The 26,942-nt window shown below is 37.0% G+C and overlaps 4 protein-coding genes across 5 annotated transcripts; 2 read left to right on the top strand and 2 right to left on the bottom strand.

Moving 5' to 3' along the window:
* Window positions 1-15: 15 nt before the first annotated feature.
* On the bottom strand, window positions 16-9,755 carry LOC108993490 (trafficking protein particle complex subunit 3). The gene is made up of 5 exons (XM_018968427.2): window positions 9,627-9,755; window positions 9,303-9,400; window positions 8,367-8,466; window positions 1,112-1,294; window positions 16-376 (listed from the first exon to the last, which is right to left on the bottom strand). Exons 1-5 carry the CDS (start codon window positions 9,681-9,683, stop codon window positions 254-256), a joined length of 561 nt encoding a protein of 186 aa, XP_018823972.1. The 5' UTR covers window positions 9,684-9,755; the 3' UTR covers window positions 16-253.
* A 1,443-nt stretch (window positions 9,756-11,198) lies between these two features.
* Window positions 11,199-19,200, top strand: LOC108993503 (transcription initiation factor IIE subunit beta-like). 2 transcript variants are annotated; one of them, XM_018968448.2, is made up of 5 exons: window positions 11,199-11,390; window positions 15,735-15,998; window positions 17,094-17,225; window positions 17,367-17,483; window positions 18,666-19,200. In XM_018968448.2, exons 2-5 carry the CDS (start codon window positions 15,741-15,743, stop codon window positions 18,993-18,995), a joined length of 837 nt encoding a protein of 278 aa, XP_018823993.1. In that variant the 5' UTR covers window positions 11,199-11,390; window positions 15,735-15,740; the 3' UTR covers window positions 18,996-19,200. The 2 variants fall into 2 exon arrangements, with proteins under 2 accessions (XP_018823993.1, XP_035549834.1); XM_035693941.1 differs by lacking the exon at window positions 11,199-11,390 and adding an exon at window positions 11,949-12,049.
* Window positions 19,201-22,822: 3,622 nt separating this feature from the next.
* On the top strand, window positions 22,823-25,360 carry LOC108993496 (polyubiquitin). Its single transcript, XM_018968433.1, has 2 exons — window positions 22,823-22,928; window positions 23,793-25,360. The coding sequence occupies exon 2, from the start codon at window positions 23,793-23,795 to the stop codon at window positions 25,164-25,166; it is 1,374 nt and encodes a 457-aa protein (XP_018823978.1). The 5' UTR covers window positions 22,823-22,928; the 3' UTR covers window positions 25,167-25,360.
* A 327-nt stretch (window positions 25,361-25,687) lies between these two features.
* LOC108993506 (2S sulfur-rich seed storage protein 2) lies at window positions 25,688-26,409 on the bottom strand. Its single transcript, XM_018968462.2, has one exon. The coding sequence runs from the start codon at window positions 26,354-26,356 to the stop codon at window positions 25,916-25,918; it is 441 nt and encodes a 146-aa protein (XP_018824007.1). The 5' UTR covers window positions 26,357-26,409; the 3' UTR covers window positions 25,688-25,915.
* Window positions 26,410-26,942: the final 533 nt, after the last annotated feature.

A 26,942-nucleotide genomic window follows, 5' to 3' on the forward strand; every position in this document is an offset into this window, starting at 1 on the left:
GTATAGCTAAAACAATTAAACGTAAAGAAGGGATATACATTTTATAGGAGACGGAAAAAAAAGGAGTCTGCCCCGGGTCAACATGGACCGGGCGGGCACAGCTGTGACACAAATAATCTTCATCCAACCCTATAATGTTAACTCGTGTCAAGTGTCAAACCAAGTTACCACTAGCATTCTATCCTTTGGGAAACAAAGATGAAACAAGAATCATGTATTGTGTACAAATAACATTAGAGCTTTGTTGTTTATGTTACTCGTCATCTTTGTAAGGGTACTCTTCGGGAACTTGCTTCAAAAGTTTCACCTGCAACTCGAATGCATCATCCCCTCGAAGCATGTCACGGACCCATGTAACTTCAGTCTTCATCGACACCTGATTGAAGGAAAACATTGCAAAACTATTTTGAGCACCAATTACATCCAACAAACTACGTTTATCGAGATACTATAAAACAGAGCAACAAGCGGACTATTCTCCTACTTAAAAAATAATAATAATAATAATTCCACGACTTTTTTTGTTTTTTTATGACGGGAGAACCACCCCACGACAGAGTCCTTAGAACTCCTCCATGGAACCTAAACCCCCGGGGAGACTAGCACAACAACCCACCGCCATGACCTCCCACTTAAATCGCAGTTTGATCCTAAGGGGAATCGAACTTGTGACATGGGGCTCATGCACACAAGTTTGCCCTTACCACTTGGGCTACCAGCAGGTGGGTAAATGAAAATTTCAATTTCTAGAAAGACAATTCCATGATACCATATTCATAAGGTAAAGAACATGAGATATGGAAGTGCTCAGATAAAAAGACTACATTCTGACCTTCCAAAAAACCCATTCAGGTTCACCCACTTAAATCACGCACCAAAAAAAAAAAAAGATATCAAGTTGGGCGGCGTTAGTTGCCCTACACAACTCTAAACCAAAATAGTTAACCAGTGATTTAGCTTTTCCAGCCACGCTTGATGTAAGCCATAACTTTTGGAGAAAGAAATACGATACACAGAATATTTCTCAGGTATTTTAATGATGTGCCAATGTGCCAAGGAAAAAGAAAACAATGGAAGGAAAATGATAAAGATCTGCAGATGAGGAACTAACCATCTCTAAGGCTCCTCTGATGACTCCACTCAATACGTTGCAATAGTATAGACCTTGACATGTATCAGGGAGCTCAACAAAGTCTACCAGAGGATTATCCTCCAAGATGATGCTGCAACATGTACCATCAGCATCCCAATTGCTTACAGATGCAGTGACCCCTAAGAACATTTTAAAACCAACCTAAAAAAAAGTATCATGAGTACATACATGGACTAATACCCATTTCATATTAGAGAGCTGATGCAGTACAATGGCTTGCAATCACACTTAAAAATACTCTCAAACCTAGCAAAATATGAGAAGAAGGCTCTGCTTTTAAAATGCCAGCCAAAACATGTTAAAGGGAGCCAACAAAATCCATACTACATCATCAGAAAAAACAAGATCCATGCTAAAACAGTGTGTTGAGGAGAGGTTGCAGAGGGACTTTGGTGATGAACTCTTGGGGCTTAAGAGGAAGCAGGTGGCTTCAGGTGGGCTTCATACACAGGTTGGTCAAGTGGCCCAGAGGCCTAGTACGCGACCCAGGGGCTTAAGGGCACACAAGCTCAGCCCGTGACCCAAGGGCCTCACACACAAGTGGCCCAGAGGCTAGTACGCAGGCCCAGCCCGTGACCCAGGGGCTTAAGGGTACACAGGCTCAGCCCGTGACCCACGGGCCTCACCAGCCTGTCACCCAGGGGCCTGGTACGCAGGCCCAGCCCGTTTCTCGAAATCAGGCAGAGAAGCCTATCTGGCGACGCAGGGATGCCTGGTTGTCTGGCCCAACCAGTTCGTCAGCGTGTGGGTCTCAACCCTCACCGTCGGGTGGGTTAGAGATTAGTGTCGATGACGGTGGAACCGCTAGCGAGGTCTGGGGTATCAGAGGGTTCGTCGACGAGGTCTGGGGTATCAGAGGAGGTGTCAGCAGTGCTCAGTGACGAAAACCCATGTATAGGCCGTGCTGAGAACTTAATTTTGACAACAGTGATGGCACAGAAACCGTCGTATGAGGTGCTCAGAGACTTTTGTGTCTCTTCGTGTAACACCCCGTTCCCGTAGGATAGAGATGTTATTAGCATTTATAACTTAGTGTCCGGTAAAGAGATTCATATCCAGAAATACCTCATTTATTGAAATTCATCAAAACGTTAAAACTAGATTGAACATGATTGTTTTAACAACTAAACGTAAAATAAAAGAACACAAACTAATCCTATGAATGACATAAAAAGGAATCTAATTCTTGTGTGAATATCACTTATTCATTCCTAAGTCTTTGTACTAGATCTATTCTTGGCCATCCAACTCTGCATCATCATAGACATCATCTGCGAGAATTAGACATAGAAGAAAACAAGAAGACAAACAAACAAAATGAGTCGAATACTTAGTAAGTAGCACATCATACCGTAAAATATAATTTTTGTAACATACATTTCATTTCTATGAGACTCTTCAAAACATACCTACAACTTCATAGATTACAATCAAACACGTAACATGACTTTCTGAAGGATTTTACATACGTATATCATTATAGACTCACATAGCAGATGTTTTAATCATTGACCAAAAGCGGAAGCATACATAATCGTGGCAAACATGTAATCGTGAATGCATAATATCTTATTTATCTTGTCATATCATGGAGTGAAACACGCTTGGGTCCGTGTTTCACCTAACTTGCATAACATGGAGTGAAACACGCTTGGGTCCGTGTTTCACCTAACTTGCATAACATGGAGTGAAACACGCTTGGGTCCGTGTTTCACCTAACTTGCATAACATGGAGTGAAACACGCTTGGGTCCGTGTTTCACCTAACTTGCATAACATGGAGTGAAACACGCTTGGGTCCGTGTTTCACTTAACTTGCATAACATGGAGTGAAACACGCTTGGGTCCGTGTTTCACTTAACTTGCATAACATGGAGTGAAACACGCTTGGGTCCGTGTTTCACTTAACTTGCATAACATGGAGTGAAACACGCTTGGTCCGTGTTTCACTTAACTTATGGTTAACCACGCTTGAGTCCGTGGCACCGTAATATTTCTTAACTTCCTTAATGCATGAAAATTTATTAGGTTTTCATGAATATTTCTAACATAGCATATTCTTGTACATGGCATAGCATAACATGGCATAATATGTCATATTCTTGTACATATCATAGCATGGTATGTCATATTCTTGAACATGGTATAGCATGACATAGCATAACATGACACTTCCTTATACATGGCATAACATAACATGGTACTTTCTTATACATGGCATAACATAATATGATCTGAATATTTTATGACATTTCATGGCATACATAATCTAAGTACTACATGAACATGGCTCGCATAATATGGCTATTCTATTACATGGCATACTTACTTGAATTACTACATGAATATCTCATTGCTTTCATACGATTTTTAGTAACATTCAATTAATCAAACAAATTTATTCATTCAAGCATAATCTCATATTCCCTCAAGATCATGAAAGGAATCTAACATTGGCTTGTCTCTTAGTGTAGCGTAGATAACCATCATAAGCACATCATATTTTCATATATGACAATAATATTCACAATAATATTCACAATACGCATACATTTATATGATCATACTATTTACTACCTCAAGACATATCTAATAAAACAATAACAATAACAATAACAAAAACAATAATAATAATAATAATAATAATAATAAATCACACTTTTGGACTCGGGGTGTTACACTTCGGTACTGTCTGTCACACCAAAACTTGGTATGGGGCCTTCGATTGTCTCGCCTTGCTTGGAGATGGGTAGTTTTGCTAGGGATTAGATGGGGGACTGCACTAGAAATGAACCTGAAGTTGAGATGAGGGCCTCTGATAGTTTTTTGGTACCCAGAGGTGAAGATGATTGTTCTAGTGGCTAAGTTTCAGATTCGGAATTGCAATTGGACTTGTTTGATAAAGATTGTGTGGGGGAGGAGGGGGCTGTTCTAACCCCGCTATGTTCACTCCCTCCCAGTTCTAAATTTGGGAATTGTCCTTCAAACTGGGTCTTCAAAAAGGTGGAAGAACTACAGGCTATTTTTGGGATGTCCTGCAAAGGCTATGAAGAACAATTTAAGGCCCTTGTTGTGGCCATTGAAGCTACTCGTTCAAAGTCAGCCTCTAAGAGGGATAGGGAACTTAGACGGCTAACATGCTCCATTAACTATGATGTGAAGGAATGGAGTGGTGGAAGGGATAGATCGAAAGGGAGGGGTATTTTAGGTTTACATGAAGCCTAAGATCATATCATGGAATGTGCGGGGGCTCAATGATCGCAATAAACGCCTTCGTATCAAATCATTATTGCGGATGTGGAAGAGTGATGTGGTTTGCTTACAAGAAACAAAGTTGCAATAAATTGATAGAAGAATTGTGCAGACGTATGTGGGTTGGTCTTACTTGGCCTCTGAGGGTGCCTCAGGTGGAGTGTTACTTATGTGGGATAAAAGATTGGTTGAGGCGATTGAGGGGTGTATTGGAGATTTCTCAATAACGGCTCTTTTTAGAAATGTTGTTAATAGATGGGAATGGGCATTTGTGGGCACATATGAACCTAATGTGGACAGGGATAGAAGAATGTTGTGGGAGGAGTTGGCGAGTCTGTACTCCGTTTGGGATGTGCCGTGGTGTATGGGGGTGATTTTAACATAACTCGCTTCCCGAGTGAGCGATCAAGGCATTATCAGAATTATGTGGCTATGGAGGAGTTTTCAAAGTTCATCTTTGATCTGAAACTTATGGATCTTCCACTGATAGGGGGGAGTATACTTGGTCTAATGGTCGGGTCTGGTCCAAACTGGATAGATTCCTTGTTTCTCCGTCGTGGGAAGCCCACTTTCTGGAAGTATGTCAGAAATGGCTAGCTCGAGTCAGCTCAGATCATTTTCCTATTATTCTAGATTATGGGGGTATGAACAGGGGTCGCCAGTCTTTTAAGTTTGAAAACATGTGACTATTAGCTGATGGTTTTGTAGAGACGGTGAGTGCCTGGTGGTCAGCATATCAGTTTTTAGGGACTCCAAGTCTTATTCTCTCAAGTAAACTGAAGGCCTTGAAGCAAGTTTTGAAGAAGTGGAACTTGGAAGTTTTTGGGCACATTGACAATCAGAAGTCGACTTTGTTGGAGGAATTGCAGGAGATAGAGCGTAGGGAATTTTTGGGTGATATTTTGGAGGAGGTGTTATTGAGGAAAGCCACAGTGATGGCCAATTTGGAAAGAGTTTTGTTGTCAGATGAGACTTCTTGGCGTCAAAAATCCAGGGCACTGTGGCTGAAAGAAGGTGATTAGTGTACGAAGTACTTTCACAAAGTGGCTAATTCACATCGGCGTAGTACTGCTATTAAGTCATTACATTCAGGTACCCAGGTCCTATCTTCTCCTTCCGAACTAGAAAATCATATTGTGCATTATTACGAAACCCTTCTCATTGAATCGGCTAGCTGGAGGACGAAGTTTGATGCCTTGTCCTTCGAGGCAATTGATTCTCAAAGTGCGAGTGTCTTGGAGAGACCTTTTGATGAAGACGAGATTTATAAGGTTATCTTTGGTATGGCTAAGGATAAAGCGCCGAGCCTATATGGTTTTTTAATGGGTTTCTTTCAAACTTGTTGGGACATAGTGAAATGTGATATTTTTCAAGTTTTCAGTGAATTTCATTCTTTCCAAAAGTTTGAAAAATCTCTTAATGCAACATTCATTGCGCTCATCCCCAAGAAACATGGGGCTTCGGTTATTGAGGATTTTCGCCCTATAAGCCAGGTTAGTAGTGTGTATAAGATTATTTCAAAGGTCCTTGCTACTCGGTTAAGTCCTGTGTTGAGTCAAATCATTTCCAAGTCTCAGAACGCCTTTATTCGTGGGAGACAAATTCTTGACTAGGTATTTATTACAAATGAGTGCTTGGGCCATAGATTGAGGGAGGGAGGTTCAGGTATCCTGTGCAAGCTTGACATGTAAAAGGCCTATGATCATGTGAACTGAGATTTCCTTTTATATCTACTTGGGAGGTGTGGTTTTAGTGATAGGTGGATTTCCTGGATGAGTCATTGTATTTCTACCGCCCAGTTCTCAATTCTAGTTAACGGAACAACTGCTGGGTTCTTTGATAGTTCTCAAGGCTTGCGACAAGGAGATCCACTATCTCCTCTGTTGTTTGTTATAGTTATGGAGACCCTTAGCAGGATGGTACAGTCTACTGTTAGTGGAGGTTTCTTATCTAGTTTCCAGGTGGGTAATGGCACTGGTGGCTCCATCATCATCTCACATCTTTTATTTGCAGATGATAGACTACTCGTTTGTGAAGCAGATAGCAACCAGATCCAAACTTTGCGTACACTGTTACTTTGTTTTGAAGCAGTGTCTGGACTCAAGGTGAATCTTGGTAAGTCTGAGATGGTGTCAGTGGGTGCAGTTCCTAATATTCTCAATCTAGCTAGCCTTCTAGACTATAAGGTGTCCTCTTTGCCAATGAAATACTTGGGTCTTCCTTTGGGAGCATCTTTTAAGGCTAGAGCTATATGGGATGGGGTGGTGGAGAAGATAGAGACTAGATTGGCTAGGTGGAAACTGCTCTATTTATCAAAAGGGGGTCGCCTTACTCTTATGAAGAGTACCCTCACTAACCTCCCCACATATTTTCTATCTTTGTTTTCGATGTGTGCAGGAGTGGTGAACAGGATTGAGAAACTCTTTAGGACGTTGTTATGGGGAGGTACGGGGGAGGAAAATAAATTTCATTTGGTTAGACGGAAGACAGTGTGTGCTCCAGTTGTGTATGGGGGGTTGGGAGTGAGTGACCTGAAAACTTTTAATAAAGCTTTACAAGGGAAATGGCTTTGAAGATATCATTCGGAGGAGGGATCATTATGGAAAGAAATTATTGACGTTAGATATGGAGCTGCTTGGGGCGGTTGGTGCTCCAATGAAGTACGAGGGGGGCATGGTGTGGGTTTATGGAAGTTTATAAGGGGGGGTGGTCTTGTTTCGTAAAACACATTCGTTTGTAGTTGGAGGGGGCAATCAAATAAATTTTTGGCGGGATGTGTGGTGTAGAGAACATGCATTGGAAAGGACTTTTCCAGCTCTCTATCGTATTGCAGCCAATAGGGAGGCTTCAGTGGTGGAATTATGGCTTTTTTCCCATGGCGTGCATCAGTGGAATGTACTTTTTAACAGAGATTTTCATGATTGGGAATTATCTAGCGTATCAGATTTTTTCAGTCTATTATACTCCATGGGGACTCCTACGGCACATCGTGACAAATTGAAGTGGAGGTACAATGATCATAAGAAATGCACGGTCAAGGCGTACTATAAAATCTTGTCAACACAGGATCTTACTCCATTTCCTTAGAAGAATATTTGGAGGGCTCGAGTGCCTTCTAAAGTTGCTTTTTTTGTATGGAATGCTGCTCTTTGGAAGATCTTGACCACGGACAATTTGAGAAAGAGGGGATGTATTGTGATGGATTGGTGTTCTATGTGTAAAAAGCAGGGAGAACCTGTGGATCATCTCTTATTGCACTGTGAGATAACAAAAATGTTGTGGAATGAGATCTTTCAAAGGATTGATATTGCTTGGGTTACGCCTATGAGGGTGGTGGATTTGTTGGGGTGTTGGAGGAAGATGCAAGGTTGCTATCAAGTGGCCAATGTGTGGAAGATGATCCCATTATGTATCATGTGGTGTATTTGGTCGGAACGGAATGCGCGATGCTTTGAAAACAAGGAACGCACAATGGCAGAGCTGAAGAATTTTTTCTTTCACACTTTAATGCTTTGGTTTTCTGCTATTATACTAAATGGAAACAATGTTTATAATTTCTTGTCTTTAACTTATCACTCTTAGAATGTATTTAGGAGTCTCTCTGTATACTTCCTGCATACACGGGCTATACCTACTTCATTCATATCAATAATATTTATCTCTTACTTATCAAAAAACAAAAGCAAAAAAGGGCAACACATACATTCCATCAAAACCCCCACCCCCCCAAAAAAAAAAAAAAAATAGGCAACGTCATTTTTTATTCAATAAGATTTTATAAATATATTCAGTTTAAGAAGCTGTATTAAAAAAAGGACAGGTTTTTTGAGGGAATGGTTCATATATCGGACTAGAAGCAGTAATAGAGGCCATAATTTATAGAACACTTTGCAATTTTTTAAAAACTGCGAGAAGATTTTTTTTTTATAAGTAAACAATTAATTCAAATGATAATAGCTCACCTTAGCAATTACGTCAGCGGTCTCTTTGAAGTCGATGCATCTGGAGACATTCGACTTCGCTAGAAATTCATCAACCAGTCGAATTCCTATATTATAGCCCCTGCAAGGAAACTAGATGCTTGATTAACATGGTAACTTCCCGTTTTATAATAATCAATCAACAGTCTTGCATTAGATGCTTTGATATCAACACTTACAAGTTGTTGGCAGAAGGGAATTACTGATAGACACAAGGGAAATTTGAGTGTTGCAACACAATATCAGAGGTTAAGAAAGAGACCAAAAAGCATGTCATATTCAATACAAATTAAATAATCATACTAATAAAAATATACTACCAGATACATCAATTTTTTTCAGGCTAGTTTGGCACTTGGCAAAGATAATTCATCTTCTGTGCACTTACCAAAAACAAATTCTTCAACTGATATTTTGGACATTTACCTAGTGAAAACTGGTTTGACTTTGTTCAAAGATACTTTTTAATCCAAACTAAATACAGAGATTCAAAACAAAACCCTTTCATATTCACTACAAATTAAATAATCATAGTAATAAAAATATACTACCAGATACATCAATTTTTTTCAGGCTGGTTTGGCACTTGGCAAAGATAATTCATCTTCTGTGCACTTACCAAAAACAAGTTCTTCAACTGATATTTTGGACATTTACCTAGTGAAAACTGGTTCGACTTTGTTCAAAGATACTTTTTAATCCAAACTAAATACAGAGATTCAAAACAAAACCCTTTCATAGTAATTTGGGCAAAGCCCCTTACATGTCCCACGATCAGCATCAAAAGTCAATCCTGGCCTATATACCGCGCTGAGAGGTATGCAACCAAGGTAGATTCTTACAAGCAAGTCGAAACGATAACTTCCGTGTCATATTCATTTTCAAACGAAACATATACGGAAAAATCACATAAATTACATTTGGTCCAGTTGTTTATTCACTTCTTCAACCTCCTCCAGATCCGTAAGCAACTGGCGCACAATCGCCCCGTACGTCAGGGTAAACAGCTCCGCATTCTACATGATTTACAAATTTCACGAATCAACAGCACAGTAAATAAAAGAAAAGAGTAGATTCAGTCTCAAAATTACGAATCAGTGGTTAGTGAATTCTATCACGAAACGCAATAAGAAAAGGAATAGGAATTCAGTCCCAGTACGACAACCTAGCGCGACTTTTCTAGATGTTTGATGTCGGTGACAAACAGAGAGGGAAAATGGGAGCTGGGTTAATTTTGCTTACTACGCGTTCAACACTAGCGAAGATTGCGTCGCCGGATCGAGGACCAACAGGAGCCATAGCGGATCTGAATCGAGCTCCGGAGGCTGCTTAATCTGAGCTTTCGGTTCGAGAAAGAGTGAGGGTAATGCGACAACTCGTCGAGTTACAAGGGGAAGGCTAGGCCGGTGGCCCATTGAGTTCGTGTGTAATGGGCCTCCAGCCCGACGTTTATCCCTGTTGAAAGTATTTTGAAGTAAATAATCGCCTTCTAATTCTAGATCCATAATGGTCTAATTATGGATGCTCTAATCTTTATCAAGTCTAAAATTTAAAGTTAAGATTTTAATTAAAATCAAAATTTTTGGAGAGTTTAATCAATATTGGACTATCTATCTAAAAGTTAAAATAATAATATAATATTAGATATTTTAATAATAATTTTTTTTATTTTTATATTTTGCAAATATATTATATATTAATTAATAATTTAATTTTTATTTAAAACTATTGTTTTCAAACTATTTTTTTCCTCAACCTAATTATCCAATAGTAGTCATTGAGAATATTTTTAGAATAAAATATTATTTTAGAGATGAATAGTAGTTGACCAAATTTGAATAAATTGATGAATTTACTATAGCTCAAAAGTAAAGCCTTAAACTTTTGACTATTCCAATACAGATCACTTTTAAACTACTTAGCCAACATTTGGTTAGGCACTGGTATTTTGCTTGGCATTGGCCAATGCTAGTGCTCTTAATTATTATCATTTGCAAGTTGGAGTGTAAAAATATTTTTTTGATTTGATTTTTCAAAAAATTAAATGTTAAATTATCTTTTAAATGGTGAAGGTATATCTCTGCATTTTTTTAAAAATAAAAATAAAAATAATTAGTAGATAATTAAAACATACTTTTTATAGAACTATTCGTGAAATATTTTTAAATTTAGATCCATTCAAATTAGATAATTTAATTAAAAAAATTAATAATTTAATATGTAGTTGTGAAAAAGTGCTTATATTGTTATCAACCTTTTTTTTTTTTTTTTACAAGTATTGTAACTATTGTTATCAGCTTATCATTTATGAAATAAAAATATTCACAGTTAGAATTACAATATGATGGCATAAAATAAAGAAAAATGCTTCATTTAATGTAAAAATAAATAAATTTATAAATTGATATAATTTAATACAATCTATCAAATAAATTAAATTTACAATATAAAATATATGGTTAAACACAATTTATAAATTTAATTTTTAAAAACCAATTTGTATATCGTTAACATTTGTCTAAAATATTGGCACCGAGATATTTCATAAAAATAAATTTATAAATTTGTGTAATTTAATATAATATAGTAGATCTATTTTATAAGTTTATAATATAATAGATTAGAACTAATAAACTACTCTATAATTTTATAATATAATGTAGTGTAACAAAATACCTATCTTTATAAACTTTTTATTAAGAATTCATTTATTTTTATAATTTATTTTAATTAATCTTACCTAATTCTTACAATTTTTTTTAAGTTTTAACTTCAAATGTTTTCCCAATAAATACGGAGGCTTGGCTAGTTTCGTGGAGCATTAGGTGGATGAAAAAGCGCGTGAACGCCCGCATTTCAGAAGAAGCGTACTGATTTCCTCCCCAAACGAGTCAGCAATCCCACCTATACAGATAGCACCTCAGAATAGATCCCTAACCTTCAGAATTGCAAGAAGATAAAAATATCAGAAATCTCAAGCGCAGCTTTGTTCAAAACTCTCTCAAGGTATTTTCCGAACCTCCGATCTCGTTTCGTTATATTTTGCTTTAAAGATATTTTTATCGTTTTTCGTTAGAATCGATATTTTCTGATCTTTCAAATTGTTCTTGATAGATGCATTTTTTCGATTTTCTAATTGTGGTGGTCAATTTTGTTATACGACTCGTAGCTTTATTCTAAACTTGGTGTAAAAAACTTAACAACGTGTAAAAACTGAACGCATTATTTATAGTGGGATTCATTACACTTGTAATAAAAAAAAAATAAAAAAAATCTATATCTATATACTATCCACTCAGCGAGAACACTTTCATTATACTAGTTAATTTGGATTGCTTTTATATTGATAATGGGTTTAATATGCTAAGAAATAAATTTGCAAATGAGATATTAGGAGAATGAAGTTGGAATCATTAAATAAGAAAAGAAATAATGTAGTTGGATAGCTAATATCAACGGGTTAGGTTGTTAGCCAGGTTTATTGTCACTCAAAAGATAGCGAGGTCTGAGTTGAGTTGCTTGCAAACTTCCAGCTCTTTTCTTTGGTCCTTGGTGTCCTTGTTGCAGTGGTGGGATCATATGCTTTTGCAGCTTCACGATATGGGCATTCTAAACTTGGGAGTTTGCATGCTGTTCAGGATGGATTAGATCGAGATTAGAGTAGGGTATACAATCTTTCTTAAATTCCTGTTGTTTACAGTCTTCTCAAAGAGTCACGTTGATATCTTCTGGGTATGAAATTGTTTTATTCTATTTGCATATCGGTCGGATGTGTACACCAACAATGTAGAGAATTAGAATTGCTGCTCTTTTTGGCTGGTAAAAATAAAACAGTATTTTTGTCTATGAAAAATATATAAAATTCTATGTGCGTCCTTTTCCTTTTGAGTCTATTTTCAGATTAGAAACAAGTCTTGGTTCATTGATCACAATTAAGCCATTCACTATACATGATTTGCTTGGAACAAATATACTGTTCAAGATGCATGATTTGGTAGTGGCAGCCATATGCTGTGGTCTGGTATCTTATTCTACTTATGGTCTGGATAGAAGAATAGGCATCTATTGCTCTGTTTTGTTGTGATACCCCATATGATAAGGATAATGGTAGGTAGTGTATGGGATCCCACATTGCCTGCAAATAAGAAGTTTTTGTTCTTTATAAGGTTTTAATGGGGCTCCAATTGTATCATTGACTAGTCATTTTGGAGTATAAGTCATGTGGTTTGGGCCTTCCATTGAGGCGTTGCAAATGGTATCAAAGTCTATCCTAGCCAGAAATATGGGATTTGAGCCGTGCCACCTAAGATGGACTGGCCCGACGAGAACGTCGGAAATTTAAGAGGTTTAGATTGTGATACCCCATATGATAAAAATAAGAGTAAGTAGTGTATGAGATCCCACATTGTTTGGAAATGAGAAGCTCTTACTCATAAGGTTCTAATGGGACTCCCAATTTTATCATTGACTAGTCCTTTTGGAGTTTAGGTCATGTGGTTTGGGCCTTCCATTGGAGCGTTAGATCTGCTCTTGGTCTTGGGTTATCTACTGCTCTTCTGGATAAATGTAATGAATTTTGAAGTCCCAGGTTTTGTTCCCCCTCATCCTAGCATGTTCTTGTCTGTGTGAGTACTGTATGAGCTTTATTGTTGAACTTCTGCTCCTAAATTCAAGAAAAAGTAAATGGATAATTTGTCTCCATGTTGGGAAATTTCATCAATAATTTCCAATAGCATCTTTGGAGTGTACAAGCTGATTCAATACCTTCGTCTTCAGCTTGTTTTCACTGTCACCTATGATTCTCATGTAGATCACTTATGACATCGAGTCAATCATCATCATCTGTAGTTGATACGTTTGAAATGGAATTGCCAAAATGTTGGCGTGGTTTGAAAGCACCTTCTATCTTCGTCCTCACCCATCACACTATTTCAACTAAGTTTGGGAACAACAATTAATATCAGCAACCAAACCAACTGATACGTGCAGGAGTAAACAATGTTGCATTCAACAAAAGACTCAAATTAGATCTCAATCACAGTCTATAAAAAAAAATGTATGAAAAAAATCAGCAACTAGTCCAACAAATAAATAGAATATCATTCAGCTCCTTTGGAGTTGAAAACTTCACTTCGACTACACTTTTCTCAAACACTCTAAAGATAAATATTCAAAGATGATTAGCTTTGATTCCAAAGTAGGTCCAATCCTGTTTTGATAACTTTTCACCATGACGATCTGGATTCATTATCCTTTCTCTTCTTCTTTTTTTCCATGGCATGGATCCCTCACATCTGAACTTGTCCAGAATTTGCTTATTGCCCATCAAACATCAAACAGTCCAAAGAATTTTCATGCAGATTGATCAATTCAGAAGTCACCCACATTCTAAATTTTCTGATGCATCTCGAAAGTAAGTATTTTATGGTCTGCACAAGTACAACAACCTTCGTTTCATTCAATTACCACAAAAGCCTCAATTAAAGTTCTTCACAGGCAAACCCAAAAAGAAAAAAAAAATAATAATTCAAAGATACATAATGCTTTTTGGTGGGCTAATTAAGTGTCTAGTTTTGCATGATCGGTGTATACAAGAGGCATAACAAATGGGGCATTGTCTATTTTTAGCTGGTGTGAAAGAAATAATCTACTCACATCAATTAAGCAACCCCACCAGTTATTGCAGCAAATAAATATTATCACCACTATGGTTACAACATTAAATTATTTCTTTGTTAGTGTGGGATGTGGGATGTAAGGTGAGGAAAATAGCAAATAAAAAATATACCAACATAAATGACTTCAAACAGAAAATAAACATGACATCTCCCAAAAATAGCTTACATCAAGGCACCATTTGTCAATCAGAAAACTTAAAAGGAAAAGTTTTCTTAGCAGAAACAACCAAACAATTTGGATTGAGATCTTCCCTACATTTTCTCAACAACCAAGCAAGTATCCAAAAACATAAACAAACAGTGGCTGAGAAGAAACTAATAACAAGAAAATACCCAAAATCAGCAACCAAAATACACAAAAAGCACAATCCAACAAACACAAACCCGCAAATCCAAGAAACACAAAAACACACGAAATGATTCATGCTGAGAAACGGAAACGGAATGGAGAGAAAAAAACACTTCTTTTGGTCAGTTTTTACCCTTGTCGGCGGCACCAGACAGCGGCGTTCAGAAGCGGTGAGAAGCACTGTGCAACGAAGCCAAGCGGAAGAGACGCCTTGGGGGGGGGGGGGAATGCTGGGGTGGAAATTGTATTTTGATTTTTACAATTGGTTCTACTAAAACGCATGTTTCATTAAAAACAAAATACAGGTCAGCTGGTGTGTTGAGGTTGAGCTACAGTGGGGATGTTGTATAGAATGACTCTTTTTTTAAATTTCTAATTGGGTTTGTTTTTGTATTCTGAATATATAGGATTTTTTTTTTTAAAATTTCTGAAACTGTTTTCTTTTCTTTTTTTTTTTTTTTTTTTTTTGGGGGGGGGGGGGGTATTGTACGATATGTGTATTAGATTTGGTGATTGTTCCTTGATAGAAAATAAATATTTTTATTTAATGATTCTGGGAAATTCAAGTGGATGATGCTAGTTGCCCTTTAGTATATCGTGAGTGGGTCTTTCCACAGGGACTGGCATGCCCTGTGTCCGTTGCCACAGTGTTATTGAATTACTCTCTTAGTATCTTCTTGGATCTGATCGAGCATTCATCAACTGCTTTCCAGAATTTCCTTCTGTTTGATTCTTTAATGAAGTGTTAGCACCTGTTCCTTTCCAAAATAAAGCTGCAGTTCCTTTTGAGACGAGTAAAAAATTTCCTGAAGGGACTTCTCTCAGATGCACTTAGGTTGTGTTTGGATGTTGAAGTGAGTTGAATTGAGTTGAGTTGAGATGATAAAATATTGTTAGAATATTATTTTTTAATATTATTATTATTTTGGAATTTGAAAAAATTGAATTGTTTATTATATTTTGTATTGGAATTTGAAAAAGTTATAATGATGAGTTGAGATGAGTTGAGATGAGTTGAGATGAGTTTGGCAACCAAACTCACCCTAGTCTTATCGCTGTATCCACCGGAGGACTCAAGAGGACTTTCGGGCCCTGAGCCATAGCAAGAATACTCTTCCTGAGTTTCTTTCAATTATTAATACTGTGGTCTTTCTTGAATTTTCCATGTTATGACACAAGTTTCATTCAAGCCATTTACTCAGTTACATTTTAATTCTTGCCAATTTTACCATATTGCGCGTAAAAGCTTTTATTCTTTTAGTTCATAGTTTTGCATGTTAATGGTTGGTTGTAGCAGCACATACTAAAAGTTAACTTTTTTAGGTTTATATGGCATTGCAAGAACAATTAGATAAATTCAAGAAGCAGCAAGAGAAATGCCAGTCAACCCTCACAAGCATTGCAGCATCTAATAAGGCCACAAACAAAAAATCCACATTTGTACCTGCAGCACCGTCAGCTAATGCAAGAACCCCTGCTCCTGCTGTCAAATTTTCTAATGACACAGAGAGACTTCAACATATCAACAGCATTCGGAAAGCCCCTGTAGGAGCTCAGATTAAGCGTGTTATAGATCTACTGCTAGAGGTTTAAACCCAGCTTTTCCATCTTTTATATATCCATATGTATTGTTAGCCGATGCAAATATTTATTCCTATTGCGATATTTGTGTTTCTCATTGCTGTGATGATTGAAAGGCTGTGAGTTTCCTCTAGAAGACGGTCTATAAGTTTTTTCATTGATTTTTCTTCAAAGTTAGATATTTTTTAATCAAACTTAGATTTGTGTAACTTTATTTTATAATAAAAAATGCAAGTTGTGGGATTTGAGCTTTGCTAATCTTGAGCCATGTTACAATGGAATTAGTGGCCCATGAGGAGTTGGAGGAGACTCCAATACTCAACATTTATGAAAGGGTGACGATGGCTTGTGAATGGGAGGGAGAAGTTCTTGGAGTTGATGTTCCAAGAAGTTTCAATTTTTACCAGTCCACTTGGAGTATTAGCCAATATGTGGCCTAGCCTTTCATTGCATTGTTACACTATTATTGATAATTCTCTTTCGCTGTTTTTTTTTCTTTTGTTGATAAAAAGTGGTATTTCTCTTTATGACAATGTTACAATTATTTTGTGTACCAGTGACCTGAATTGGGGATATTAGGCCTTCATAGGTCCTTTTTTTAAGAAATTCAGGCTAAAGTCATGTTTGGAAAAAAAAGCAAGATGGCTTAGTCCAGAATTGTGTTATTATCTGTGACTCCACTGGTCTCTTTGATGGTTTTGTCATTTTCCACACAAGTCAAACAGTACCCTTTTCCTCAAATAATTGGGCAGCCTTAAAGCCTTGTTCGTATGGCCTTGATATTATGGGAAAAACGGATAATACTTGATAGACAGTCGTACTCCCAATTGAAGGTAATTGTAAAGTCTATATATTTGTGGGTAATCTGTGGTTATGGTTTAGTTTAAAATACTTATAGGTGTGTCACCCCTTGATGCAGGAGGAGGATTGATAGATGCTGAGTCGTCGAGATATCTCAGCATCTGTCAATCCAACTGCATCAGCCCTTCCCCTTCTGGTTTATGAGATCATTAAATGTCAACATGAGTTATACTGTTATAGTGGCCTTTCAGGACTAGGTAAAGCTATTAACAAACAATTTAATCCTGTTCATGTTTGCAGACCAGGCAAGCCTTCACACCTGAGCAAATAAATGAAACCTGCTATGTTGACACGAATGCCAACAAAGCTGTCTTTGACAGTTTGAGGAATAACCCGAAAGTGAACTATGATGGGAAGCGTTTCTCTTACAAGGTAAACTGATAAACTTACGTTGCCGCATACTTTTATAAACTGATACCTTTTTGGCTTTACCATTCAAGCTGTAAATAATCCTTTTTCTTTACATCTCTTTCATGGTAGATGGCATTTTGACTTTTCTTATTTCATATGCAGTCCAAGCACGATCTGAAGGACAAGACTCAACTTCTTCACTTAATAAGGAAATTTCTGGAGGGCATAGCAGTCATTGATCTTAAAGATGCATATCCAACGGTGATGGAAGACTTGCAGGTACATGCTATATGTTTATGTCTCATTTTGTTTTATGAACTTCTACTTCTTAATATTCACATTTTGAGAATACCAACTGAATTTTGTTTATACTAGTCTCTGAAAAATCAGGGTTTCTTTTAACCTAGGGGTGTGCCTTGAGCCTCCCATTTCTGTAAGGGGCAGTTTTGCATTGAACACATGAGAGAGGAGGAACTTGGGAGGTGAATGATTATCCCTAGCCTATAAAAAACTGATTGATAAAGAAAGGTTGCAAGGAAAGAGTCTCATATTGCATGGAAAGCTGCTGAACAAACCTTTGAGTTCTATTGATTTGATTCTCTGTATACAAGTCACCAATTTGGTTCAAAGGTGGCTGGTAACAGTTTAATGGTGGGATTTGAAAATCCCATCAATTAGTGATTTCCTGCATTCCCTTAGTGTCAGAGTTGCTAACAAGGTGGAACTGAGAACTCTTTTGCTTAGTATGATGAAGCAAAAGGTTCTAGTTTTTGAATTGTCATCAATAAAAAAGGAGCAAATTCTGTAGTATTAATGTGTTAAATGGCCTTAGAACTTATCAGGAAGAAAAAGGTGATAAATGGCCTTGGAGATCAAGTCAAGAGTATGTTACCATCCAAAAAGCTTACTACATTGACGTTATATCCTAAAAGTTGCATGCCCAAGGTGGGACTTAACACATATCTACAACAATCCGGAATATCACAAAGTATTCTTGCTTTTGAAAGAAGCCATTGAAATATCTATATGTTTTATACCTTTAAATGTTAGATTAGATTAGTTTCACAAATAGATTTTCCTTACAAAAAATAGGAAGTGTGGCTTTTGGAGGTGTATTTTGGGAGTGAGGCGATTCCTCGTTGATTTTCTTTTGGTTTTTGTATGTCCGCTTATTCTACTTGTCTTTTAGAAAAAGGAGAGTTGTTTTTTTTGTTTTTTCTCCATTTCTTTTATTGTCTATCTTGCTTGCTCTTTGTTTCAGCTCTGAGGAAATTCCTTCTTATCTTGATTTTCCATTTATCTTAAAAGCAAAGGCTTCTTCAATTTTCAACAAAAAAACGTCATGGTGGTAGTAATGGACTAGTTGCCTATAACGTGAAACATTATTTACACGTTGGTACTATTTACCTATTTTTCTTCCTTTAGGCAATAAAATTTGTTGAATTTTTTTTCTTCCTTTAGGCTTTGAAAGCTGCGGGTCAGATTTGGCTGCTATCAAACTTCGATTCACAGGAAGACATTGCTTACCCAAATGATCCCAGGGTGCCCCTGAAGGTGGATGATGACCTCAAACAGCTGTTTCGGGGAATTGAACTGCCTCGTGATATGATAGATATCGAGAGGGATCTACAGAAGAACGGGATGAAACCTGCCACCAACACTGCTCAAAGGAGGGCCCGGTCAGAGGTTCATGGCATTTCCTCAAAGCAGAAGCCGAAGAAGAAGAAGCACGAGATCACTAAGAGGACAAAGCTGACCAATGCCCATCTACCAGAGCTTTTCCGAACCTAGAGAATAGTAATTCCTGAAGTTCGGACGAGCGTTCGGCGAACCTTGAAAAGAAAAGATCAACAGCAGGCAGATATATAGCAAATGCTCCTATGTCCACTCGCATGGGTTATGTTGTAGGTATCAAGTGTTCTGGTACTGATAAATCCAAATTGATTCTCTTTCCAGATTTGCATACAACTGTCCACAGCTGTTTTACTCGAGCTCTTGTTCCATCACTTTGATAGCTAATCGCAGATAGAAAGAAATGTCCCATAACGCATGCTCATGCATTATCCTTCCCTTCCGCCTTCCTGTTAGGTAGGCCTGCACACAGACCCGCCCAAACCAGATTTGGGTCCAACCCGACTTGACCCGTAAGAAAGGGCACACTAATTCAACCCGGCCCGACCCGTAAAATTCAGGTCGGTTCAAAATCAGTTGTTCTGCTTCTGCTCGTTCGTTCCAGCCATACATATTGGAGGGCAAAAAGACTTAGACGACAGCAAAAATCTTGAACGAACAAAAATCTTATGGACAATTGCAAAAGAGAGAATAATTTCTTCCTAAACTAACCATAACTGACTACTCTCCTCCTCTCTCTCTCTCTCAATTTAATTTGAAAGGGTGCTATGGGAGATGAAATAATGATATTGGGAGGAAAAAGTAGGTGGTGGTTTGACCTTTAATGAGATTTTCAATAACTCTTGAAGTAGGAGAAGAATATAATATAACCAAGATTTAAAGGGCTAGCTTCTTTCATGGCTCCCTATATTAAGGCCCTCAGCCAGTCAACTTGCTGTAGACGTCAGCTTGAGACCATATTTCACTACAATAGGCTTCTTTGCTTCTACGTGTTTTCCTTTGGCCTCTGCCCAAGCTCTTTTCAAGAGGCGCTCCTCCTTTGCAACCTTATCCTCAGGTCTGTACTTGAGAAGCATCTTCAACAAGTTTGTTACTAGGTTCTTGTCAAGGGTTTGGTAAACTGGTTAAGAGTTGGAGGGATCTTGAGGATTCTCTTCTTCCTCTAGATCTTAACGGTCTTGGGCCACAAGTGAAGACAAACAAATATGAAAAATAGGGACAACAAGTGGAGAGGAAGAACGGTGGCTAGGGTTTGAGGAGAAAGAAAAACATTATGGTTGGGTGATCGGTTTCGATCAACTTTGAGAGTTGTTAAACTGACTTGTAAACCAATCAACATGATTTTATTCAGACGAGAACCCAATCGGATCTTTCGGTTGGATCGGATCTAGAGCCATTTTCGGATCCAATTCAACCCGCTCGGATTAATCGAGAAATAATCTGGATGGATAATCAGATTCAATCTGGATTGTAATCGGATATCCAGATTTTTCACTTTTTTTTACTATAAATCCGGATATCCAGGTTTTTAATACTTTTTCTTTTAAAAAAAATTAAAACTTAAAAAAAAATGTTTTTATAATGCTTTCAAAAAAAAAATTCTGACATATGCTTAAATTGCCCAAATTTTAAAAAAATAATAATTTAAATACTTTTTAAAATATTTTTATAACAAATAAATTAATGAACAAAATAAGTAAAAATGCAAAATAGATAATATTGTTTTTTTACATCACAATGCAAAACATAAATTTACAAATAACAAAATAAATAATAATACATCACAACTAATTAAACTAACACATAACAATGAAAAATAAATAACATTGTTGAATATTTTATGTATAATTACTGATCAAACAACTTGTATTATCAAATTTGCAACAAAAATAGTGTTTTTAAGAAGAAGAATAAGGGAAAAAAAAAAGGGGTTATGGAAAACCAGGTTAAAAACCGGATCCGTAATCAGATCTAGATGGATACAAAAATTTTTTACCCGCCCATATTCACTTAAAATTTATTGTTTTCTATTTATTTTTTTCCTCAACCTAATTATTCATCATTGAGAATACTTTTAGAGTAAAATATTATTTTAAAGATAAATAATAACCGATCAAATTTGGATAAATGAATGAATTTATTGTAGCTTAAAAGTGGAGCTTTAAAATTTTGATTATTCTAATCCAGACTACTTTTGAGCTACTTAACCAAAATTTGGCTAGGCATTGGCCAATGCTAGTGCTCTTAATCATGTTTTATTTACAAGTTGGAGTGTAAAAATATTTTTTAGATTTGATTTTTCAAAAAATTAAATATTAAATTATCTTTTAAATGGTGAAGGTATATCTCTGCATCATTTTAAAAATAAAAATAAAAATAAAAACAATTAGTAGACAATTAAAACATTCTTTTTATAGAAATATTCGTGAAATATTTTTTAATTTAGATCCATTCAAATTAGATAATTTAATTAAAAAATTAATAATTTAATATGTAGTTGTGAAAAAGTGCTTATATTGTTATCAACCTTTTTTTTTACAAGTATTGTTATCAGCCTATCATTTATTTAATAAAAATATTCAACGTTAGAATTACAATATGATGGCATAAAATAAAGAAAAATGCTTCATTTAATGTCAAAAAAATAAATTTATAAATTGATATAATTTAATACAATTTGTCAAATTTATTTTACAAAAAAATAAATTTACAATATGAAATTTATGATTAAACACAATTTTTAAATTTAATTTTTAAAAACCAATTTGTATATTGTTAACATTTGTCTAAAATACTAGCACGTAGATATTTTATAAAAATAAATTTATAAATTTTTGTAATTTAATATAATACATTAGATATATTTTATAAGTTTATAATATAATAGATTAGAACTAGTAAACTACTTTATAATTTTATAATACAATGAGAAAAAACCTTAAGCGCCTCCTCTCACTCTCGTAAAAAATCAAGGGTTTCATACTTGATTTTCACCGGAGGGGGAGGAGGCTTCGGCTTCTTCATCCTCCCTATTCTTCCATCCTTCCTTCATTCACTCACATTGTCTATCAAAATTTCTTTTGTTTAGTTTTATTTTATTTTCAAGGTTGAAAAATACATATCTATAGTTTTTCGACAATTCCCGAGAGACACGCGCGGCACAAGCAGATTCACAAGTTGAAAATTATTCTAAAAAAGTGGTGGTTTTGCAAAAATCACAGCGCGCAATCCTCAGGCGCCACCCCTTCCAACAACATTTCTCAACACACGCACCAGATCACCGGACTCGCCACCACCAGACCTTTCAGATATGATATTTGTGGTTGAAAATAGACAAATGTATTGCATTCACGGGCCATCACAAATTATGAAGTCTATCGAAGTTAGCCCAAACTATAATCTGTTCTTTTTTGCATCTATTTTACTGCTTTCTTTTTTGGTTTCCTTATTGTTAATTAAAATAAAATAAAAAAGAGTATGTCTCTCGAAAGTTTGTCTATAGAGATTGAGTCATCTCTTTTTATGAAGGGTGAGATTGAGTCTTTATTTAGATAGAGAATGTTATCTATTGGACGTTTATCTATAGAGAATATCAATAATAGTAAATACCATACCAATCACAAAAAAAAATAATATATTGGTGAAGCTTAAAATATATTATTTTAATTTATGATGTTATGTTTGATACGAGGATATCTCATAATGTATCCGGTCAACAAAAAAATTTATAATATAATGTAGCGTAACAAAATACCTATCTTTATAAACTTTTTACTAAAATGTTTTTCAAATAAATACGGAGGCGTGGGTAGGTTCGTGGAGCATTAGTTGGATGAAAAAGGCGCGTGCACGCCCTCATTTCAGAAGAAGCGTGGCGTAACTGGCGTATTATCAGAGAGACAAATATAATCTTAGCGTGTAGGCGACTACAATTAACACGTGGCACAATCCTACTGATTGAGTGATTTCCTCCTCAAACGAGTCGGCAATCCCACCTATAAAGAAAGCACCTCAGATCCCTAATCTCCATAACTGCAAGAAGATAAAAATATAAGAAATCTCAAGCGCAGCCTTTTTCAAAACGCTCTCAAGGTATTTTCCGAATCTCGTTTCCTTATCTTTTGCTTTAAATATATTTTATCGTTTTTCGGTAGAATCGATATTCTCAGATCTCTCAAATTGTTCTTGATGGATGCATTTTTTCGATTTTCTAATTGTGGTCGTCAATTTTGTTATATTTCCTGCGGACCGGTGCATTTTCATACGACTCGTAGCTTTATTTAGTGTTTGTGGATCTTCTTGTTAGATTCTTAACGTATTTTTCTTTAATTTTGAAATTTTGAGGAAGTTTGATTTTGATCGGGATCTAAAAAAAAAATTAGATTTTTTAGCCAGATACCATTTTCTATTTACTTTTTTCTTCTTCACCGCTGAGACGATGTTAGGATTTTTAGTGGTTTGTACGCCTTCGTGAATAGATCGTGGTAGTCGCATCGTGGATTGATATGATAAATGGTTTCGATGATTTTTACAAGCGTAATGGTTATCTCCGGAATATATTTCATTTGGTTGATTGAGAAGTCTAATAATTTTCAATACATGTGAATTGGGGTATGGAGGTCTGTGTTTGATGATGAAAGAAAATAGGGTAGTGGTTATTTTTGAGCAATAATGATTGAAAATTCTGAAAAAACCCTTACATTGATGTCTGGGTTAGTGGTTCAAGTTGTGAGTTGAGATTCGCGAGTAATATTGAGGAAAGGGAATATGAATTTTACTTCACTTTGGAATCTGTTTGGACTATTCATTTTGTTTTGAGTTCAAATTCTTGTCCCAGCTTCGGAAGCAATTCTAAGAAACTGAGTATCAGTTTTGACTGTTACATTTATGAGCAGAATTATTCAAACACTTTTTTAATTTGTTTTTTTTTTTTTTAATTATTTGGAATTAAAACAGATGCAGATCTTTGTCAAGACTCTCACTGGAAAGACAATCACCCTTGAGGTGGAAAGCTCTGACACCATTGACAATGTAAAAGCCAAAATTCAGGACAAAGAGGGTATCCCACCAGACCAGCAAAGGCTCATCTTCGCTGGTAAGCAACTTGAAGATGGTCGCACTTTGGCTGACTATAACATCCAAAAGGAATCCACCCTTCACTTGGTGCTTCGTCTCCGTGGTGGTATGCAAATCTTTGTTAAAACCCTTACTGGAAAAACCATAACTTTGGAGGTCGAAAGCTCGGACACTATTGATAATGTCAAGGCTAAGATCCAAGACAAGGAGGGTATCCCACCAGACCAGCAGAGGCTTATCTTTGCTGGAAAGCAGCTCGAAGACGGTCGGACCCTTGCGGATTACAACATCCAAAAGGAATCAACCCTCCACTTGGTGCTCCGCCTCCGCGGTGGTATGCAAATCTTTGTGAAGACCTTGACGGGAAAAACTATAACCTTGGAAGTTGAAAGCTCGGATACCATAGATAATGTCAAGGCAAAGATCCAAGACAAGGAGGGTATCCCACCGGATCAGCAGAGGTTGATCTTTGCTGGGAAGCAATTAGAAGATGGAAGGACATTAGCCGATTACAACATTCAGAAGGAGTCCACCTTGCATTTGGTGCTTCGTCTGCGTGGAGGAATGCAGATTTTTGTCAAGACCTTGACTGGAAAAACCATTACTTTGGAGGTTGAGAGCTCCGATACCATTGATAATGTGAAGGCTAAGATTCAAGACAAAGAAGGTATCCCACCAGACCAGCAGAGGTTGATTTTTGCTGGCAAGCAGTTAGAGGATGGACGGACCTTAGCCGATTACAATATTCAAAAGGAATCGACTTTGCACTTGGTGCTGCGTTTGCGAGGAGGGATGCAGATTTTTGTGAAGACTCTGACCGGAAAAACCATTACATTGGAGGTCGAGAGTTCGGACACAATTGACAATGTCAAGGCGAAGATTCAGGACAAAGAAGGTATTCCACCAGATCAGCAAAGGCTTATCTTTGCAGGCAAGCAGCTTGAAGACGGGAGGACTCTTGCAGATTACAATATTCAGAAGGAGTCTACCCTTCATCTGGTGCTGCGCCTGCGTGGTGGGATGCAGATCTTTGTGAAAACATTGACTGGGAAGACCATTACCTTGGAGGTCGAGAGTTCTGATACAATTGATAATGTGAAAGCAAAGATTCAGGACAAAGAAGGAATACCTCCAGATCAGCAGAGGCTTATCTTTGCGGGTAAACAGCTTGAAGATGGAAGGACTCTGGCGGATTACAATATACAGAAGGAGTCCACTCTGCACCTTGTTCTTCGCCTCCGTGGTGGTTTCTAATCTTGTTTAATTCCCGTTGTGTAATGGCTTATAATATTTGACGAACTTGTTATATAATTTGGTGCTCTGGCATAGTAGTAGTATCCTGTGGAAACTGTTGAGTGGCCACGTTCTGGTCATGTTATCAGTCATTTAAATAAAGTCGTGCTTTCCCTTAATTAATGCATGCTGCTTGCTTCGTGTTTTAAGGTGTATATGGTTCTTGAATTATTTTTCATATTTAAGTACAACCTCTCAATATCTTCTTCACCTTCTTGATTCTGTATCTGCATCCATAGACGGTTTTTGATATCTACAACTTCAAAATAGAGAGAAAAATCTAAGCAGTCAACATATTGCTTCTCAGCCAAGGGCAATGAAACAAACCATCAGCCATTAGGCAATATAATCATCTATTTACCTTTTTTTTTTCTCTTTTTATATTTTCTTTCCTTTCTTCTTAATTAACAATTTTTTACTCAAATCAAATGCCAGATTCTTCTGAGATCTTAAAATAATCCAGTTTGGTTGGCAAACAAATATATGAAAGCCGTTGTTAATTAGCAAGACGAGGCATTTTATTTTAACAAGTTTTTATTTTACTTAAGCAAGCCTACATACAAAGGCCCTAAACTACTTAAAGGCCAAGATACATATTGCATTACACACGAGGATGTGCTTGCTAGTTGCTAAAGCTAGTCACCAGTTATCTTCCAGCGACAAATGCTAGAGCTAACAGGGACCCTTATTATGGTGCATGATGTCCTGATCTAGAACCAGCTTCTGCGAATTTCACAGCGCTGGCTGCTGATACCGCATTCATTTGGCAAGTCCCTAGCAGACTGCACCATCTCCTCCATTTCCTCACCCCGGAGACCCTGCTGCTGCTGCTGCCGCCTCACCACCTGCCTCAACCCCTCACACTGGCACTGCTCGTCCATCTGACTCAGCTGCTGGCAGCACTGCCTGAAATGCTGCCGCTGGTTGTCTTCATCATAACCCCCTGACCGGCTTTGCTGCCTCAGGTAGTACTGGCAGTGGTTGAGGTTTTGCTGGCGTTGAATCTGCTCCCGGCAGCCCTCGCCTCGCCGCCTTGGGTTGTCAATGTCCTCGTCGATCTCCATGGTTGTTATGGTGGTGCGGAAGGCAGCGGCGTTGGCTACGAACAAAAGGGCTACAAGGAGAGCTGCTAGAGTTGCGAGCCTGGTCATTGTTAAAGAAAGGTATGAAATATGCACTTTCGGGTCTGTAATGGTTTGATGAAAATCTAAGGTGGGATTACTGCTTAATTTATAGCAGATTTTGGGGTGTGCATGTCAAATACGTGTAAGGGGAGATGGTCACGTTGAATTTTGGCATGTTGGTGTGGTGGCTGTGCTTGGGATGGGATTGTTACATTCATGCTTCCACGTATGTATCTAATGCATGCAAAATGCTGTGATCATGTGTAAACAAATTTGTTCGGCTGTCAATTTTGCTTTCGATCAACTAATTATTAAGAAAGCATTAATGGTTAATGATCAATGATAATAAATTAGATAAAAATTGTATTATTAATTTATATAATTACTATATAAATTAGCTTCAGGGGTAGGAGGAGTTATTCGAGATCATGAGGGTGAGTTCTAGTTGGGATTTTCTATTCCTATTGAGTGCTGCTCTAATAACCATGCTGAGGTTATGAGTTTGCTTTATGGCTTGAGGCATGTTAGGCGTATGGGTTGTGTTGCTATGGATATTGAGATGGATTTAAAGATGATTATTCAATGGATTGGTAATGGAAGATGTGGTTTGTGG

The sequence above is a fragment of the Juglans regia genome, chromosome 9, assembly GCF_001411555.2.
Source record: "Juglans regia cultivar Chandler chromosome 9, Walnut 2.0, whole genome shotgun sequence".
In the NCBI taxonomy this organism is placed as follows: Eukaryota; Viridiplantae; Streptophyta; class Magnoliopsida; order Fagales; family Juglandaceae; genus Juglans; species Juglans regia.

What these genes read in the sequence shown, in the direction of transcription:
- LOC108993490 (XM_018968427.2), bottom strand. Translation starts at nt 9,683, where the DNA reads ATGGCTCCTGTTGGTCCTCGATCCGGCGACGCAATCTTCGCTAGTGTT. An exon ending in CCGCTGACGTAATTGCTAAG is followed by an intron (nt 1,295 to 8,366) that starts GTGAGCTATTAT and finishes ACTTTTTTTTAG; the next exon opens with GTTGGTTTTAAAATGTTCTT. An exon ending in TCAGAGGAGCCTTAGAGATG is followed by an intron (nt 377 to 1,111) that starts GTTAGTTCCTCA and finishes TCCTTCAATCAG; the next exon opens with GTGTCGATGAAGACTGAAGT.
- LOC108993503 (XM_018968448.2), top strand. Translation starts at nt 15,741, where the DNA reads ATGGCATTGCAAGAACAATTAGATAAATTCAAGAAGCAGCAAGAGAAA. An exon ending in TTATAGATCTACTGCTAGAG is followed by an intron (nt 15,999 to 17,093) that starts GTTTAAACCCAG and finishes TCATGTTTGCAG; the next exon opens with ACCAGGCAAGCCTTCACACC. An exon ending in CGGTGATGGAAGACTTGCAG is followed by an intron (nt 17,484 to 18,665) that starts GTACATGCTATA and finishes TTCTTCCTTTAG; the next exon opens with GCTTTGAAAGCTGCGGGTCA.
- LOC108993496 (XM_018968433.1), top strand. Translation starts at nt 23,793, where the DNA reads ATGCAGATCTTTGTCAAGACTCTCACTGGAAAGACAATCACCCTTGAG.
- LOC108993506 (XM_018968462.2), bottom strand. Translation starts at nt 26,356, where the DNA reads ATGACCAGGCTCGCAACTCTAGCAGCTCTCCTTGTAGCCCTTTTGTTC.